This window comes from Nycticebus coucang, chromosome 6 (assembly GCF_027406575.1).
Source record: "Nycticebus coucang isolate mNycCou1 chromosome 6, mNycCou1.pri, whole genome shotgun sequence".
Taxonomy (NCBI): domain Eukaryota; kingdom Metazoa; phylum Chordata; class Mammalia; order Primates; family Lorisidae; genus Nycticebus; species Nycticebus coucang.
The window spans coordinates 51273744-51294300 of record NC_069785.1 but is presented as its reverse complement, the minus strand read 5'-3'; the positions used below and the strand labels follow the sequence as shown (position 1 = coordinate 51294300).

Sequence of the window (20557 nt, the reverse complement as noted above, 5' to 3'; positions counted from 1 at the left end):
CGCTGCATTGTGGGCTTCCTTTCTGTTTTCTCATTATTTGAGAACAGCCATAAATTCTGATGAGGGAGAAGGGTTACTACAATGAAAAATTAAACAGTACATATGGTTCTCATCAGTGAATTTTCTACCATCAAAGCAGTGCCACAGCATGCCCCAACATTGCTTCCAGTATTGTACTAAGCTCCTCATAACAAGGGTAACCGTGCATCCTGGTTTTCCCAGCACATTTTCAGTTTATATCTGCTATCCTAATGTAATAATTTGTAGCACCGCCATCTTTTACTCTCAAAAGTGTTCCAGTTTGGATGTTAAATTATATGCAAAAGTATGCTGTAAATGTTTAACAACTGACTCTCCGGGGGAGAAAGTGTGCACATACCTGCATACATAGTTCATTATTATAAATTTTACTGATAGTAAGAAATCATAGCACACAAGTCCAGAGACAATAAAATAAACCATACTTACAAATTCTTTTCGTGATTTTTATTTTTCTCTGAAGCCAACCTATAGTTGCAATAGAGGAATAAGTATAGTTCTGACAAATATGTTTGTGGATGCTTTTATTTTTACTTATTAACACAAATAAGTAAATAAAATACTTTCATTTATATTAGTCAAATGAAAGTGAATCAGTGAAGATGTATGTTGTAACTTCATTCATTTTCAATAATGTGAGTGACTTTTTGTTAGATAATAGTTTGTAGGGGTACTGGGAGACTATTTTCTCATTTTTTATTCTATTCATGATATAACAAGACATAAAACATTTACATTTAATTTGTATTATTGACATTTTCTCTATTTCTCTCTTAAGTCTATCAATGAAATGATAAATCAAGTCCTGATATGTCAATTTCTGTGTTATAAGTGCTCTTACCATGGTTACTTCCAAGCTACCAAGAAAACATCACTGAATAGAATTGGGAAGAAATACTATTATTTAGTATAATAGCATACTATTATCTAGTATTTTCATCATATAAACACATTATAAATAAATAACCTCAAAAATTTTATAGAAAATAGTAAAATGATTCAGATTAGGAGTTTTGAATATGTATTAATTTTTAATGTAATTTATTTCATTATAAGTTTATGTGATTAAATGTTTAATAATGGCTATAATTAACAAGAAGTTTACAAAATTTCTGAAAAATTAACAGTAGGCTGTCATGAGCCAGTATAGGCTAGCTCCAAAGACCATTGAATATGGTCACCCTACTTATATCTGATCCCTTATGTGCAAGAATTCATTTGACACATATTTTTAAGTACTTAATATGTCCTAGGAATTATACTAATTGTTAGAGATGCAATACAGCAAAGTTGGACATAAAAACTATTTCTGCCCTCACACAATTTCTAACTGTCCTCCCCATCTCCCTCTGCCACTTTCAATCTCTTTTTCCTAACCAATCTGTCTAGCAGTATGGACAGCATATATTTGGTAGATGGCAAGAATATAGATATCATGTAGAATGCAAACAGGGTATTGTTTTAAAAAGAAGAAAAGCAAATAGTTGGGCCTAAGAAGTGTCTAATGCAAATAGCAACAAATTAGAATTGATTTTATTCTGATTCAGAAGCTTAAAAAACCATGCTAGTGGGTTTCCTTCATACACAGCTTTCTAATGGCAGGCAGTTATAAAACACATTAAATAAAGTAATCAGTGAATAACTACTCTACACAAAGCACTTAACCTAATTGCTGACGTGGGAGGTAAAAGGCAAGGAAATGAGAGGTGATGAGGAGTTGATATAATAGATGGGAAAATCTTTAACACTAAAGCCTAGGAGAAGACAATAATCTAGGAAAATAATGACAGTAAGGCCTTCTGTTTGTATAATATGTTACTGTTTTCAAATTTTAATCTCTTACACATGGGTGATGGATGGACTGAAATGACCACAAGGAGCTACATGGGAGAGTTGAAACTTAATTTGGGCCCCGAAAAGTAGGTAGATATGGAAAATGAAAAAAATCCTAATCAATGTCATTGCACACTTAGTAAAAAATATGGATGTTTATGTATAGCCTTTGGAACGAAGAGTGAATAGATTAGCTGGTGAGAATAGAATCTTTCCATTAGCAAATAGTAGAAAATAAGGTAAAAGAAAAAAATGACCCAAAGGATAAAGTTTCTTACCAGTAGCATATTAATTGGGGGCAGGGCGAGTGTGGGACTGACCTCACTGATGGTTTGTTTTCATATATTTGGTTGTCCACCTTAACCAGATGTGCAAAAACCACTTCCTTGGGGTCAGCCTTTAGTATGCAACTGTAGTGATGAGCTGAGGGAAGCTTTATACTGACTTTATTCACTCAAGTTTCATTTCTTCTTACTTTTTTCAACTACTCAAACACTGTTTTCTAATGTGGTAGACATTATACCGGGTCTATGAATAAAAGGATGAAAAAGAAAAGATCTCTGCCCTTCAGGAGCTCTAGTCAGAAAATCAGACAGACCTATACAATTAATTATAATATTTGAGTGCTACCTAATGATTAAAAAATGCATTAAGTACAGTGAAAATGTTATTCCTCCTACTATCCACTGAGAAACACTGTATGCAGTTAGAACACATAACCGATAGGAATTCAATAAGATAATACATTAAAAATATTTCACACATAACCTGCCTGCTACCACCAATATAATTATCATTGTTATTGAAAACAGTAGTGATTTTCTGATATGAGAAAAGTGTCCCAACCGTTAGGGTAAAATAATATTGGAATGGAAATAATATTGGACTACTAACAAAGATTGTAGAGGTTCTGTTCTTGGAGAACACTGAAAAAAGTTTTGCCACTTCTCCACGTATCTGTCTCCCAACTATAATACACTAATAACTGTGTCTTTATTTAAAAGATAGTAAGTAAGCTTATTTGACAAAATATTAGCATTTAGAAATATGCCATAGTTATAATGTATAAGAAAGTTAAAATTAAAAATAACTTCATTCCAGTAAAGGAAAAATTCATGAATTTATTAAAAGTATAATGTAGATGGGGAAATCTGATACTATAGTATTTTAAACACAAAACTATTAATAATAACATAATAATAATGGTTGTCTAATGAAGTTTCGTTCTAATCTGTTATTGGTGAGGCTGAACATATGAAATAATGTGGAGCCCATGAGAAGTAAGACTGTGGTAAATTAGAAGAAAATTACTGTCATGAGATGCTCTCTACTCTCTGTAGATAGAAATCCCAACTAATCTTCATATCCTACCTTGTCTATAAACCTTCCTGAACTGCTCCAACCTTCAGGAGCTCCTGTTACAACTGTAGCCACTATCATATAATTTAGCATTTAATGGCTCTCTTATTTTTTATTTTACTTTATTTCAGGTTGATATTAGTTTTATTTCTAATATTGTATTATTAGAAGCCAGATTCAAGTTTTATACCTTATGCTTCCTTTGTATACCCTAACATGCCTATAATATTGTGGATTCAAAGTGACACTATAAGAAATAAATGTGAATTAATTGTTTGATTTGAAAATATAAATAATGGACACCTGGGCTACACTGGCAGTGCTATTTGGTCCCTTGACATCCTCCTTCTGTAGCCTCTTCTACCTTAATACCTCCTTCTCCTGCCAAGGTGATTTCATGTTTTCTGTTCTAACCAATCAAAACTCACTTTTAGGAAATTATCTTATATACTCATTCATTTTAAAGATATGAATTATTTATAAGCATTTAATCATTATGTTTGGGGGTAATTTGCATGTTAAAAGAAGATAAAACATAAAGCCAAAAAGAATGAATCTCTAATTGTTGAATGTCTGGTATCAATACATTTGGCAAAAGGAGATTTCTCATTATAGTTATTTGGCACTAAATCAATTAATAACTGAGATCATCTTGATAGAAAACTTAAAATGCCAAAATATTAGAGTGTTTAATAATACCTAGGTAATTAACTCCAGAGTCTTATATAACAAAACTCAGTGAGTGGAAGGACATTGGCTTTTCATTATTTATAGCCCTGAATTTAAATCCTATTCTGATACTTACTACCCCCAGGACACTCACAGGTTCTCAAACCCTCTGAGCCTCATTTTCCTTTTATAAAATGGGAATAAGATGAGATAAATCATCTAAAGTACCCAGCACTGTGCTTGGAAAATACTTAACATTCAATAAAGACAAATTTCCTATTCTTTTCCTCTATTTGTTTTTTTAAATATTAACACATTAATTTGGCTCATTTCATTTTACTCATTACTATACAACAAGAACCAGAAGGCAACTCAAATATTACATAATTATTGTATCAATTAAGTATTTGGGCTTATATTATAGATGACCAACTATAATTGAATTGCTGCTCTTTTTCATCTACATGAACACTGGGTTTTCACATTGTGAACACTTTGGAACAATATTCTTACCTTTCAGACACTCTTTTACTTATAAAAAATATACTCACTTTTTAATATTTTCGGGGTTTGAAAGGGAAAATAATCCAACTAGAGTGTATAAAATAGAAGAAAAGCAGGTACATTTTTGGTTTTATAAACCACAGCAACAATACATATTGTGTATATATTGGGTCTAACTAAAAGAATGCTGAACTAAAACCCAAAAGACTTCAATTCCAGTGCAAACCACCGCTGCCACTAACTGATGATGAAATTTTAAAAAGTTTTTTTCTTTTTAACTCAGTTCCCTCATCAATAAGATAAGTATCAGAGACTAGATGGTGTTTCTTGAACGTTTTAGGAAACACAGATACTTTCGAGAATCTTAGGAAAGTTTTTAATCCCTTCTCCAATATTTTGTGCACAATTTTTCCTTACCAGATACCCTAAAGTCCCTCTGCAAACTTCACGTCAAGATCTCTGGACTAGATGTTCTCAATGGTTCTTTCCAGCCCTATAACTCCAGAATGCAGTTGTCTTTGTTTCATGCAACCATTATTATGCTTTTAAGAAAACAAACAATTCATTTTCTTTCTCAGTGCTACAAAGCAGAGTATTTGTTAACAAACAGTATAAGGTTTTTTCCCTGATTCTGCAGTAAGAGAACCATATGCCCTCTAAGGACATGCTAAGCCAAATTAGAAGCCCCTATTCCTCAAGCTTATTGAGAAACAAATTTATTCCACAAATGTATTGCTCTGTTCCTCCTCTATCATTGTTTTAATTTAATCTTTATGAATACTTTGATTCTCGTCTTGACTAAAAATTCTTCAAATGCACAAACCATTTTTGTGGCCAGCCTCTGTTTTGGCTCCAATGACCCTACCACTTAGTGTTCACTATTCACACCCTTGGGTAGTTCCCACCCACAGTTCACTGTGGTTGGTCTGTGTGATCAATAAAATAAGGCAGAATTGATGGTATGTCACACTGCAGCTTCTATCCTAGAGATTCTCTCTCTGTCTCTTCTCTACCCCCTACCCTCCATTGGTGTCTGAGGAAAGCCAATTGTCATGTTATAATTATGAGAACACTCAGAAAGCCTGTGGAGATGCCCACATAGTGAAGAGGAAGTTTCTGGCCATCAGCCTGCTAGGAGCTGGGACCTGCCAACAACCATGTGCGAAGACTTCAGGTATGGCTGATGGCTTGACTGCAACCTCAGAAGAAACTGTGAGCTGGAATCATTTGCTAAGCTACTCCCTGATTGTTGACCTTCCAAAACTGTGAAATAATAAATATTGTTTTAAGCTGATCCATTTTGAGTAATTTGTTATGCAGCAATAGATAACTAATACACTTTCCCTCTGTCTCTCTCAGTTGCTTAGCACTGTTGGTAACATTTTACAATTGAAACCTATTCAAGCAATCTATTATAACACTCTTCATTTTATCTTTAAAAAAAAAAATAAAACTGAAGCTTAGGATGGTTAAGTACTCACCCAAGGCAATTCAATTAATTACTGGAAGAAAAAGGATTACAAGCCAGGTCGTAATATTTACTACAGTATTATTATTTCCATGTTTTCATACTGCCTCTCATTCTCACTTTCTTAGCAATTCAGTCTATTCATAGGTGGTAAATAATATGCATTAATGTTTATACTAAAATAGTACTATTGTTATGATAAACTAAGACTTATAAATAAATTGTGAATTATTCAAGCCAACATTTTCTGCCTTTACTCTTCTCCAATGGATAATCTCATCCATTTATATACCCTTATATCAAAGAGTAGGTGGAACAAATTAATGGATATTCATTCACATGAGTTAATTTTCTTACCTATGAGTATTTCTGTAAGAAGATTTGGTAAGAAAAGGAGTTAAAGTTTTAATCAAAATAATATTCTGAGTTATTAACAGATATTAACTATTCAGGTCATTTTTATGACTAATGTAAATAACCGACTATTTTTGATACGTTACTGCTTTTACTATTCTTCAATCACTCTTTATAACCTATGGGTAAAGTTCCTAAAATGAAAAACAACTTTCTAAGATATGAGATTTTACTGCAGTATCATCTCTTCTTACTTCCCACCTTAAACTATTGTCCTCTAACTCCCTGAACTTATCTTTATCACAGTACTTACTAACATTCTGTTATAATTGACTTGTTGGTGTTGATACCCTCAAATAGGCTAAAATTTTTCACAAATAGTGGATCTCTATGTAGTATATCTATGTATCCACTGTACATAGAATATAATATATGCTCAATAAATGTTGCAATAAGTAGTATTCTAATTGTTAGAGCCACTGCAACTTTCAGAATACAGATTTTTTTTTTAACATTGAGAGAACTCAATATTAATCAGGTCACAAATAATACATATGACTAGTATCCTGAAAAACATTTAGAAATGGAGATATAATTTACCCAGAATCAGAAAAATTTCATAAAATATAATTCCATAAATACGTATTGCAGTAACTCATTATTATTATTCCCTTTTTGTTGGAGACAGTCCTAAGAGGATTAGAAATAACTTGAAATCATGGACAAAAGAAACTATTTATCAATAAACTGGGTTTTTTTCCAACTTAATTATACAGATAGCTGTATAATTATTGAACAAGAAAATATTTCTAATAAATGTGAGAAGTGTGTTTAACACACAACCAAACTAAATTTCATAGCATCTTTAGCAATTTTTAAGAAAAATAAACTGAAGGTTGCTATGCCAACTTAGAGGAAGACAGATGGAGATGTTTTGTACAAGGAAAGTTGGAGTAGAGTTTTTATTTAATAAGAAGAAGATAATGCCAAGTACTCATTAAGTCATATTACAGAGAAAAAAATCAGCTGTTTCTACTTCTTCAGATGTAAATCATCGCACTGCATGGTACAAATTAATATGCAATATTTTAATAACACCAGTGACAGTATAGGTGACACATGTGGTGATACGTGTGACGAAAACTATGCTTTGGAGTTAAACCTACTTCACTTCCCAGCTCTGACAGTTACTACTAGCTATGTAATCTAGAGCAAGTTGCTTAACTCTTGCAAAAGCTCCCCCAGCTGCAAAATAGGAAGAAATCTGCCAACATTATAGATATATAAAATATTTAGCACAGCACTGAACTCATAGAAACCACTTCTAAGTTTAACTCTTGCTATAGTAGTGATGTTTGTTATCTTAATATTAATAACCCATGTTTCCATTGAGAGAAAATACCTCTCTTTTTCTCCTTCTGAGTCTCTTCATAACCAATTTTTATTGATTATGAGTGAACTGGAAGGCTAAAGCAGCATTATGTACATGAATTTCTTGCTCTGCAATATATAATTATGTTACACAATGAATTCATCAGACCTACTATTCAATATTTACCCTTTGTAAGTTAAGTGACCACCCAAATATTTCCAGAAAGCAATCAATTATTGTGCACAAAGATTTTTGATAGGATCATTTGAATCATCACCTAGTTTAAACACTAATCTCTCTTAATTAAAATGAGCAAAGCCTAATAGGAGGCAAAACAGGCCTATGTCTAATTTTATAACCAGAGCTTATAAACCAGCAAACTTATCAAGAGAGCTAATTTCCTGAGGATCTTTTGTTTTGCTCTGTAAAATGAAATAATAGTGTGATTGCAAGCTTATAGCAAGGAGGTATTTTGAGAATTAATTAGAATGGAATAAAATATTCTGTACCAATTTCAAGATTGACATATGTATTTTTAAATAATCACCATTTTAGTTATATACTTATATTTAGTCACTCAATAAAAATATTCTCAGTTGTACATTATGCAATTTTGCATAGACTAAATTAGATTTATAATAGCAATAACAAAATTTACATTTACATAGTGCAGCAAGTTCAATGGTAATATTAATATGAATACCTAATAAACTATTAAATAGTACTTTAAAATACCATAAATTTTAAAGTACAACTTAATCATGATATAGGTGTATGCCTATCTTCTTTGGGGGATATATTGTTATTCAATATTTGATCAACTTCCAGTCAGCTAAGAGAAAATTTGAAGACCAAAATCTTTTCTGAGCTGAAAGGACCACTGTGTACCTGTTAAACACTGAACACTGTTTTATAACACACTATTTGTACAAGAAAGGAGGTGAGCCTAATTTCTCAGAAACAGACATCTCAGTAGTTCTAAATGAGAAAATGTATTACCTCATTAACCTATTTAATGAATTGGAATAAAACTATGCACAGCTGCTTGACCACTGAGTCTCCTAGTTACACAGATGTAATAGGTGAGCCAACCTTCATGGTAGTAAAAGTATGTCTTATCTTACAGAATTTAATAGGTAACTTCCATACTTTAGTCCTTAAATGCTAATAACATGCCTCAAAATTATTTCTCTCTCCTTTTATTAACTGTTAAAAAAAACTCTTCCAAAATGACAATGTAGCTTTTACAGTGATTATTTGTGAACAGCTGACTTATGCAGGTTACAATTATTATCAAAGATTGCAAAGTCATTCAAAAGAGAAAAATATGCATTTACCCGGCAGAAAAGCTATTCCAATTTAATTGTGCCTTCAAAAAAGTTACCCTTCAAAGAAAATACATTATACAAATATTGAGAATTCGGTAATCTCTTTTTTCATACTTTTATTGATTCAACAAAGAGTCACTAATACCTCCTTTTGACAGATTGAGAATGCAGTGGTAAACAAATCCACAGTCCATGCTTTTAGAGAATTTAGTTTTGTTAGGGAAGTTCTGTTTTTAATAAACACAGAAATCATTCAAAGTCTGAAAATTGATAAAGAGCAAATGTTCTTATATTTTTAATAGGAAAGAAATGTTTACATTTGTGATGTTGATACTTGGAAAGATGTTAAATCACTTTCCATTTCCCAACCTTGCAGTACTCTCTCGTACTATCAAGCATCTACAGAAAACATTGCTTCTGAGGATAATACATCTGTCTTTTATCTTTCATCCTACTCATCCTTTAGGTCATTTCCTCCCAGAAAAGATTTCCATGCCCACGCCCCCTTCTCATGTCGGGTTAGGTGATTCCCTCTGTGCTCTCAACTTGCACTCTCTCAACTTGTGGTTTTTCCCTGCCTCACAGCTAAATTATTAATTCACAAAAGCATGGACTGCATTTGTTAACAACTGTATTCTCAGTCTGGCAAAGGAAAGTATGAGTGACTATTTGTTGAATTAATAAAAGAATGAAACAAAAAGTCACCAATCTTTAAAATTTTGTATAATGTCTTCATTATTCAATGCAAGGGAGAAAACTGCCCACCATCAACAGGTGATCTCCCTATGAGAGTTACCTCAATATAAACCAGACATTCCAGGCCTGTGGTCAGAAGTACAATTAGAAACACCATAAGATACCAAAAACGATCCTGACAATCAAGCTACTGGCACTAAAACAAATTGAGCGTAGATTCACCCACTTTCCATTTCTCCACATTTTTCTCTCTATATACATATTCCCTCTCCTCCCCTCAGTGCTGATCACTAGGTCTAGGATTTGACCCCTGCCCCAAATTATCAGCCCATGTCTTAGTTTCTGCTAGTGTACATCTTAAATACTTTTTCTACTGGTATCTCCTTTTGTAGCTATTCTTTAAACTAATATCAACCATTAATTGTTATTTTTCTGCATACAGTTTTTTTATGCATTGATTAGTTGACAGTCAGGTGATAATAAGAATGATGTTAGGAGGGCCACAATTCTTCTAGGATTGGTCTTCACTATACCCTGCCAATCCCCTTGTTGTGTCACCAGTGCTACCTGTGTCTTCTTGTGTAGTTGTCCTCTAAAATAAACCATCTATTCTACTTATCCTTTGAAATTACTTAGAAAGACATTAAGTCAAATTGGTTCTGGAGGCCAATCCCTTTTTTCAAATGATTGAGAGTAAAATGGAAGTTAGGTATATTTCTTTTATTTAAGCAAAGCTTTTAATTCTTATCTGAATTTAATTAATTTTTTTGATATTTTAGTAATCTATTTCTTATACTAATTTTAGATTTGTGATAAGTTAAAGGTAAAATATATTACATGATTTCCAGTCCTTCCCTTCTTCCACTTCTTACATTGAGCTAAATGCTCCTTCTTCTATCACTGGGAGATTAAAAAGAAGAGTAAGAGGGCGGTGCCTGTTGCACTACAGAGTAAGGCACCGGCCCCATATTCCGGAGGTGGCGGGTTCAAACCCAGCCCAGCCAAAAACTGCAAAAAAAAAAAAAAAAGTAAGATATGGTGTTTATCTTTCCACAACTGATATTCTAGGGGTAGGGCCAAACACAAACAGCAAGAACCATGAGACAAAGCAAATGTGCTATGTACAGGTAGAAAGCAAATGGGGCATATAAGAGAATAAGACCATTACTAACTCTGTCTCTTTTTAAAATCTAAAATAACTTGACTCCTTCAAAGGATATGGAAATTAAGTCATTAAATTTATAGTTTTCCTATGAGGTAATGCTAAATTTCAAATTTCTAAGTAGTTATTGAGCAATTCATGAAATTTGTTTCCTTATTGATATAATTAAAATAACTACAACTTTTGTTTAAAGTACTTTTTGAAAAGAAAGTTTATTTTTTTAGGTACATACAATAAGAATGCTTCAATCATTTTGGAATCCTAAAACATTTTCAGTTACTTCGTGGGAAATTTTTTTGGTTAATTTATAGGTTGTACAAACAATAGCTATTGGACATGTCAAATTAGGAAAATGATTGTCTAAACCTGCTCAGAACTCAGAAAGCATTTAAAATAGGCCGAAATTGAACTGCAGATCTCTGCAGGATAGAATAGCATCCATACCCTAATTACCATTCTAATAGTCCAAAATCTTATGCAGGCTCCTGATTCTGGCATAAGTCCAATGCCATTATAAAATATTGGCTTTTTACTTAAATCATACAACTGAGATGCAGTTTGGTTTAGTTTTTGACTATACCAAAGATGAAACCCTAGGCAATAGCTTTCAAGCTGCAATTTAGTGAAGTTTAACTGTTCTTCCCAAACCAGGGACAAGACGTGGGATGAGGGGCTGAGGGAGAATGAGGAGTGGTTCTATTGTCAGGTAAGTTTGGGAAATCATGGGCATTCTTTTCCTAGAGTTTTGCAATTCACATTAGTATAATATAGACTCAAAAGATGTGCTTTAAAAAATAGCTCAACTTATTTAAACTAATATTTCCCAGTGAGCTAGTCACAGAAACTCTGCTACAGGAAACACCATTAATATCTCAAGGAACTAGTGTTCTAAGAAACACAGAAATACTGCCTTAAGAAAATTCTGAAAGCTGAGTTGATTCTGAATTGTATAACAAATCATTTTTTCAACATTATCTACAATTACAGCTAAAGTTCAAATAGACAGATAAAATGGGAAATATACACTTAGAGCATGATAAATATCGTATTTAAGAATGTTGAAATATGCCTCGCTTCTCTTCTATTACTTTAATCATTAAAAAATAAACTCATTTTCAGAATGGTCCTGATATAATAAGCAAAGTCTATTACAGTTTTAGGCACAAAAGTAACTAATTAGATTCAAACCCTCTGTTTGAGTAATCTTGCAGTAATTTATCATCATTTGAACTCCTCTGTGCACTATTACTTCAATTTCTTGTTAAATCCAACCCTAAGCATTTTGGTTGTTTTGTTCTAATCTTAGAAATCCTCCCTCTACTACTTTATTGATCCATTGCATTCTAATACCCTCATTCCTTAAGAGCATCAAAAAAGTTCGTAGAGTTATATTTTATGAAAATCCTTCATACTTCATTTTAAATTTACAGAGGATTTTAAATCCATTAATTTTTATATAAAGTCCTTGTTCCTTTTCTCCTCCTATTCACAAAGATTTTTTCCTATTTATTCTTAGATGAGTATTAGCTAAATGGCTCTATGAAGTAAGCATGACCCTTCCAATAGAAGAGATTATTTTCTTCGGAATGAAAGTTGAGTAGAACAACTGTAGAATCTCTAGAGCCAATTCTTGTCAATATACATCAAACTATTTTAATCTGAGAATGATGTTGTTTGCCTAAAGACAAGGTTTCACCTGAACATGTGTACTGGATAATTCTCCTTTCTCCTTCCCCATCATAATCCCTTTGGCTTTATATATTAATACACAAATACATTCATACATATAATTAAGTACCTTTAATGACATTTTCTTTGTTAGTGAATTTGATATGGCTTTTCTATTTAAGGTAGGTCCAGATGTAATCTCAAATACAGTTATAAAACGTAGTCTTGTAGCAGTGATGTGTTCAGTGACTTTTTAACATGGCTTTCCAAACCATGTGAAAGCAGAGGATTTTAATTTCCAACCTATTTTGAGGGTAGAAATGTTGGATATTTTTTCAAAAGAAGGTGTTCAAACTGAAATGCATTTCATTTAATAAGAGTTCTACTTTCTCCATGTTACTTAAGTACACACAATTGCTGCATTTTCTTCTATGTGCTATATGTGAAATCAAAATGTAGAAGTATTGTATTCTAATACTTTTATTAAGAAAGTTACTGTGCTGCTGAAAATTATTTGATACAAAGGAAAAAACTAGAATCTTTAGGACATAAAGAAAGCTTTGCCTTCATGTTGTATAATCAATCATACAACTGGAACGAACCTCTAGCTTTATGTCCTTTTCGCTAATGTGCACAAACCCTTGCTATGGTGTGTATGTCCCCTCCCAATCTCAAGCTGAACTTTAATTGCTGTTGTAATGGTATAAGGAGGTGATTAGTTCATAAGGGCTCCACTCTCATGTATGGACTAATGTCATTATCACAGGAGTGGGTTTGTTATCAAAAAAGTGAGTTTGTTATCACAAGAGTGGGTTACTACAGAATCAGGTTTGGACCTGCCTGTCTCTTACTCTCTCAATCTCTCTTGACCTTCTACCTTCCACCACGGAATAATACAGAAAGAATATCCTTGCAAAATGACAGCACCTTAATATTGGACTTGTTAGCCTTCAGAACTATGAGAAATATATGTATATTTTTAAAATAAGTTACCCAGTCTGTGGTATTCTGTTATAACAATTCAAAGTTGATGAAGACAACCCTCTGGACTTGTGGTTCCCTCACTAATGGGTTTTCTAGACTGGAGGTTCTCTCTTTAAATCTCTGCCTTTGAAATTTGTGTGGTGGGATGAGAGGTGAGAGTCTAACTTGAGGCATCTAAGTTTACAGTTAGAGTGCAAAGTAAAGGGACATCAATACCTGTACTCCAGATCCCTGGCTGTAACATCATTTGAAAGCATCAGATAAGATTCAGACCTGTCACTGTGAGACTGTGACAGAGGACCTATTCTTCCTTGTGGCAAACTCACTCAGCAAAAGAACCTCCTTACATAGTAGCTATAGAGATATTATATGCATTCCTCTGTCAGTTCACTAAATGTTGAAACCACTGAGATTTGTCAGAGAGGCCAGACAGGTACATAAAAATCCCTTCAACACATATTTGTGAAACTTTTGCCTATTGAAGCCTATGCCAAAATCCTAGGCCCATAAAAATCCCCTCAATACTTATTTGTGGGATTCTTGCCTAATGAAGCCTATTCCAAAATCCTCTACTGTGCAAGCCCTCTGAAGCCCTCTAAGGGTTCTGAGACATTTCCCAGGACACCTGAGGAAGTCCAGGCTGAATTAGAATTCTTGGTGCCCTTAAACAGTGATATTCAGCCTTAGCTAAACAAATACTGATGCCTGAATCCTTCCCACCTTCATCAGATTTTGATTTAATTGAGCTGCAGTTTCCCTAGTAATCTAATATGATCCCCTTAGTTCAGTGGTTCTCAACCTGTTAGAATTATCTGGAGAGATTTTAAAATTCCTTATTCCCAGACTTCACCCCTGATCAATTTAATAAGAATCTTGTGGGTCGGACCTGGCATTAGTATTTTTAAAAAATTTTCCAGCTAATTATAATATTTCGCCAAGGTTAAGAAATAGAAAAATCTAGAAAAGGCAACCCCTTCCATATATCTAAAACCTGACTTCTTGCATTCTCTCCAATTCACTTGGGTCTCTGAAAGCTCTGAAGCTATAGAGTGAAGAGTTGTCATATAGCTGAGTCACAAGTGAAAATACATGATCAGATGTTCCACATTGATATGGAAATGAAAGTGATATTGAAATAGTTTAGATAAGGATTTACAAAAGAAAAAAGAGATGATAAAAGATATGCCATGACAATAAATAAACTTTTTAGTAGTTAGTAAGTGCCAGGCACATGTGATAGCCAAAAATAGGGGGAAGATTATAAAATGAAGAATAATCATCAATATTAGAGTTTTTAAAGAATAGCTATTATTTCCAAATATACTCCCCAATAGTTTATCTATCCTCTATAATTTAAAGTCTTGAAAAATTACTATAGAGAATGTATGTTACCAGTTCTACAGGACTCTACTTTGTCAATAATTTCTAGGATTTTAGTTAAAATCCATAGATACGTTCTTATAGTCTGTTTTTCAAAGGCAGGAATTGTCCTTATATTGTTATGTCTGGGATATAGGCAAATTTAGCATCTCCATATTCAGAGGTGATATATATATTTGCAAGCTACTAGCAGAGATTGTTGCTGAATGGGAGCCTATCCAAAGAATTGTTGACAATTGAGTCACTGAAGGTTTTGTGGCCAAAGTCAAATCCAGTGTTTATTTGTTTTTTGCCAATTGTTAGGCCATATCCCATAACAGACTAGCAATCCAAAAGAGAATATTGCCAAATCATTGGCCAGTTTTCAGGATGGCTAACCCTTTTTTTGCTACAGAACTAACAATGCTCAATTATAATCAAGTGAGGCATTCTTTCTCTTGAACCAGTGGTTTATGACAATTAATTATTTTTTCTTAAAAGTAGTGGATAATTTTGACTATTGTTGGGAAGAACACAACTTTTTAGTAATTGGATACCAAAGCAGGAAAATAATCTTGAGGGAATGGGTTATTTGTTCCACATCTGTCTCTCAGGGCAGTCGTCAATTGCCCAGTGCACTGCTGCTGTCTCTCACTCAGCACCTCAATTCTCAGCTTAAACAACAGTGTTATTTCTGTCAGGTGTGGAGTGATTGCCTCTGGCTGCTGATGGGTTGATTGGTCCAAGAATTATCTAAATTCACAGTATGGCCTTTTCCTCAAGGGGAGAGCCCTGACAACAGCAGTGGAATTATTGACTATTCATGTCCAGTCCCTTTATGATATTCTCAATGCTCTCCTTGTGCAGAAAATGTGAATATTTGGTTCATTTTGAATGTATGTTTTAAAGAAATATTCATTTTGAATGCATGTTTTAAAGAAATATTTATTTTATGCTTATACTATTCTTATTGATAGTTAAATTAGGTACCAGTTTCATTGCTTATAAACTTACTATAAAGCTAAATATGGAGCCACCAGAGAAAACAAGTGAAGAGGAGACACTTTCTGCCTTGGTAAGAGTAATGTGCAGTCCCTAGGACCAGTTCTTTAATAACAGCTCGTTCTTCCCAAGAGTCAGAAATGTGATCCACCTTCTCTTGCCCACTCATGAATTCCCCCATCTACATAGTTAGTTCTTGTTTATATGCACATGTCCACTAATATAAATCTTACTTCTGTTGGGTTTCTTGGTGCACTCTGTGCAATCTATTCATTCTAATCTAAATTTAGAATATTTCATAAGACAACACAGCAATTAAGGAAAGACAAAAGTACGTGAAAACATCACAGTCCAGGGTAGCTTAAATAATTTTTTTAAATTCTCTAAAGATATGAGACTTTACAGTCACATCCATCACTCTCCTTCTCTTCTTCCAAGCTTTCTATCCACCTACCTCATTGATCTTCTGGAAGGAGATTTAATACCCAGATTTTGCACCTCTCCTATTAGCTCCAATCCATATTTACCAGTAGCTTAAAAATCATATTCTTGTGTGGAAGTCGTGCTTCTACCAATGAAGTAAATGGTCCTCTGAAGCCCATTAACATTCTTAGGTCATTTTTTCTTGCATTCAAAGAAAAGCCAGGCGAATACATTGGGAACTTTCTATGGTAACTGAGAGAACAATTATGTTTCACTGGCATCTTACTTTTTATGTCAAACTTTATCATCTAAGACATTAAAATGTATACCATCTTAAAAGACTTCCAAAAAAGGGTGATTAACAGCCTATTAAAAAATGTAAAGCATCAGCTCTGTGCCCATAGCTCTGTGGTTAGGGCGCCGGCCACATACACTGGGGCTGGTGGGTTCAAACCCGGCCTGGGCCTGCTAAACGACAACTACAACAAAAAAATACTTGGGAGGTGAGGCAAGAGGATCACTTAAGCCCAAGAGTTTGAGGTTGCTGTGAGCTATGATGTCACAGCACTCTACCGAGGGTGACATAGTGATATTCTGTCAAAAAAAATAAAGAATTTAATTGTATCAAAATATTGAATATGAAATTCAGAGATTGATTCTGTTGTTTACCACCTTCTAAACTTAGCTGTGTTTCAATCTAATGGAAATCCAATTAGCTTTTAGTCTCATTTTAAATCAAATAGGAAGGAAACATCTTGTTTAATTTGTTCATTCAATTATTAATCAAGGAATTGAGCAATCTTCAAATTTATGGTTTCAAGTCCCTCATTGATTATTTTAAACAAGTTCTGCTGAGCATTTTATTTATACCTGGCTTTTCTAATACAGCAGCCTCAACTTCACATGTGTCAATTAGCACATTTATGTATGGATGTTCACTCTTAAAATTAGTAAGTCTACCCCTTAAGTAATAGAAAATGGCTATCAGAATTTTCCTTGAATATTTTATTTTTCATGTATTCTTTATTGGAGTATTTCTGTCTGTACCTTTGGATTTCACATAGATAAAAGCATTTATCCCCTTTTTAACTTCAGAGAAATCTTACTGGATCCTTCTTCAATAGGATAGCCATACAACTTGATGATTGTTATACGGTTTACTAAAAAGATTTTGATGAAAATTTCCCCTTCTGGAGAATTTACCATTATCAAGAAGGTATACCATATATACAGCCTATGAAAAAGCTTATAGAAGTGATGGTTATTTGCATAACATACATCATGTCTTTTTTAGTACATTCATGTTATGACAATCTAATTTGTAATAATACTGGATGACTTTTTCTTTCTTTTTTCTGTAGAATTAATATTAGAGGAGAAATAGTTTACTAAATTGGCTTTATGATTATTCAAGATTAGCAATAAATTGTGTTTCAAACTATGAAATAATTTTAGCATTTCGGGTATGTATACAAATACCTGAGTTTCATCCTTTTAAGAAATTTTAACAAAAACATAATAAAATTCATATATGTGGATGCATTCCAATTGCAGATATTTTTGATCCTAAATAACTCTGCACTATTCGTTTTCACTGGATTTTACATATAATTTTTTACTTTTTCATTATTTGGTAAAAGCATTTAAAAAGAACTACTCAGCACATATGGAAGAATTCCACAGTGTTTAAGTTTTGTAACTTTATTACCATAATATTAAGTTAGTTCTAACAGCTCGTCTTACCTTTGAGAAATATTCCCTTGTGTGAGATGATTGTATCAAGGGTAGTTAGGTTTGTTTATATTTATGTAACATAGGCTGTGGTTTAAAATAGAGTAAATTATTAAAACTGGAATGTATCTTGGAAATAATCTAGAAATATTCCATGTTTTTTATATGAAAAAATTAAGTCTTGGTAAAGCTAAGAAATTGTCCTAAAGTCTCTGTCATGTCTACCAAGTTCTAATATCATAGTAAATCTCAGTAACTTTTAAATAAACAGATTATAAGCCAAATTATTTTGCTCACATAAAAGTGGATATTCACAAAACTTCCTCCAAATAGTCATTTTCCTAGCTAAACTTGAGTATAATCATAACAATCTTCTAGGACTAACATGATATCTTTACTAATAATAGTAATAACAATAAAACCATAACTGTCAATTCACTAAAATGACTTTAACATTCTTTGTCAGTAATGCTTTAAAAGGTCCTCTCATTTTCATATTGGAAACATAATTATCCCAAATTCCTATTTGTTGGTTGATTACTTTAAAAGCCAAAAAAATCACTCAGTAAACAGGGAACAAAAATTTTGCTTGCCACTGTAATAGGCACGTTACACCAGCATCCCCATGCATTCTTTTTCAACTGGCTTTAACATACATATTTTAAAATGATATTAATATTATCTAAACAAAATTTATTTTCACTGAGGGATTGTGAATCCTTAGTGTGTATGTTAAAGTATATGTTTTATACCATTAAATTTTATACTATTAAAATTGGTTATTAGTCATAAGTGTTAATTGAAAAACACAATTCTGATATGTCAACATATAAAGAATAACTGGGGGGAATGTAATGCTTTTAAATTGAAAAATCATGGAATTAACATCTCTTCTAACTCACTTTATTTCCTTAAGGTTAGATTTTTCTTAAGGCAACAGAGAATTTTTATGACATAGAAGTTTTAGATAAAGAAAATATTAGGAGAAATCTACTTTTTTGTCTATTTTGATAATAAACCAATCCAATACAAGTTAATTATGATATGAACAGATGAGGAGATGAGGATACCACATATTCCCTTCTGTTTTGTATCTATTCACAACTTCACAGGAATGAATTTTTGAACATAGATTAAGAATTTTGTATCACAGAAATATTCTTTCAGAGGAAATCAAATTAATAAAAATAAATTCTCAATTTGTCAAACTACCAATAAGTAGTTTTTAATGAATATTTACTAATCACTATATTAGAGCTTAGTTTCGCTAGAAAATAATAAATCATATTTTAGTGTGAATAATATCATTTGCATTTTGCTTAACTTATAACCACTTTGAGAACATGAGATATTATATTTTCTAGTTGGCTTGGGTTATCAGTTCCAACTATAAGTAGATTTCCCTGCTCTAGGAGACATTCTTAAGGACATAGTTCAACTATACCAATTTAGAGAAATTACAAGATGAACTTTCATTTATCTTTTTTAAAAAAAAAAAAGGAAACTGAGAAAGCATGTCTCTTGAAAACCGACCCTTTAACAAATTATTAAGATTCATAAGCAGTGCTTTAAGTGAAAAAAAAATTACTTACTATAAATGTTCTTCATCTCTTGAGTTCCTTTTACTTTGCCTCGTTTATCAATCCTCAGATACCACTGTGTTCGACAAAAGAGTCTTCTCACTCTTATATCCCCTCCTTCCATGTAATCATAACTTCTTGTATGTCGCTCGGGGCTGGAACAGTTCACATTTGTAGCCATTTGCTCTGGAGTCATGTCATTGCAAGCTAAAGATATAGTACCCACTAGACATATAAGTTGAAAGCATGATCTGTAGAGCAAAGTTGGCAGGATCCATGTCAGTATCCATTTGTGCATTATAGTATAGTGCTCCGGGTGTTCATGAATAACATAATGAAAATTAAATCTTGAGTTGATTGTTAATCCTAGGTCATTGACCTCTTCCTATCTGTGAATTGCAGATTGATTTAAGAAAGAGTAGTTGTTCTTTCCAAATTGTCAGCCTTATCCTTTTAGTTCCTGATATCAATACAGGATTCCTCTTTAAATAATTCTGTGTTGATATATCCTTATAAAAACAGGTTGTAATAAGCTCAGTTGCTGAGATGCTGTTTGCAATGAGAGATTAGGAATAGGGAGAGGAAGGGAGAGGAAGATAAAAAATTGCATGTATAAATTTCAGTGGGTAAATAGTATATAACATACTATGTATTTTATACTTTGACAATACATTTAAAACAGGTTTCACAGAGATGTCAATATCTTTACCACTCTGTGTAGATTTATAAAAGTTATGCATTAATAGACACAAATCAGAATATGACTGCACCGTTCATCCCAGTTGCTATTTTGTGAGAAACATCCTGCACTTAGAACTATTGATTTAATTTGAGTTTTGCAAATACTACTAAAAAGATAGGAATGCTTTCCCTAGATTTCTTTATTATATGCTTTTACATTTGTAGCTAATCAATTATTTTCTCCTTAACCTCCCACATTTTTCAAGTTAAATGTCAAGATTGCTCTGGAAAACTTCAACATTATCTTTATTTTCTACAACATAATTACTATAAATATTTGCATGG

General features: G+C 32.7%; 2 protein-coding genes across 3 annotated transcripts in view; one reads left to right on the top strand and one right to left on the bottom strand.

Annotated features, from left to right (window-relative positions):
* FAM227B (family with sequence similarity 227 member B) overlaps positions 1 to 20557 on the top strand; it is a 216081-nt gene that overhangs the window by 91213 nt on the left and 104311 nt on the right. The gene's annotated exons all lie outside the window — the stretch shown is intronic.
* The window catches only part of FGF7 (fibroblast growth factor 7), a 51864-nt gene that overhangs the window by 30934 nt on the left and 373 nt on the right, over positions 1 to 20557 (bottom strand). Inside the window, exon 2 of one of the 2 annotated variants that reach the window (XM_053593308.1) lies at positions 19544 to 20080. In XM_053593308.1, coding sequence (XP_053449283.1) covers positions 19544 to 19829 — 286 coding nt within the window. In that variant the 5' untranslated portion in view covers positions 19830 to 20080. The remainder of the gene's footprint in view (positions 1 to 19543; positions 20081 to 20557) is intronic. The other variant, XM_053593309.1, reaches the window with a different exon arrangement.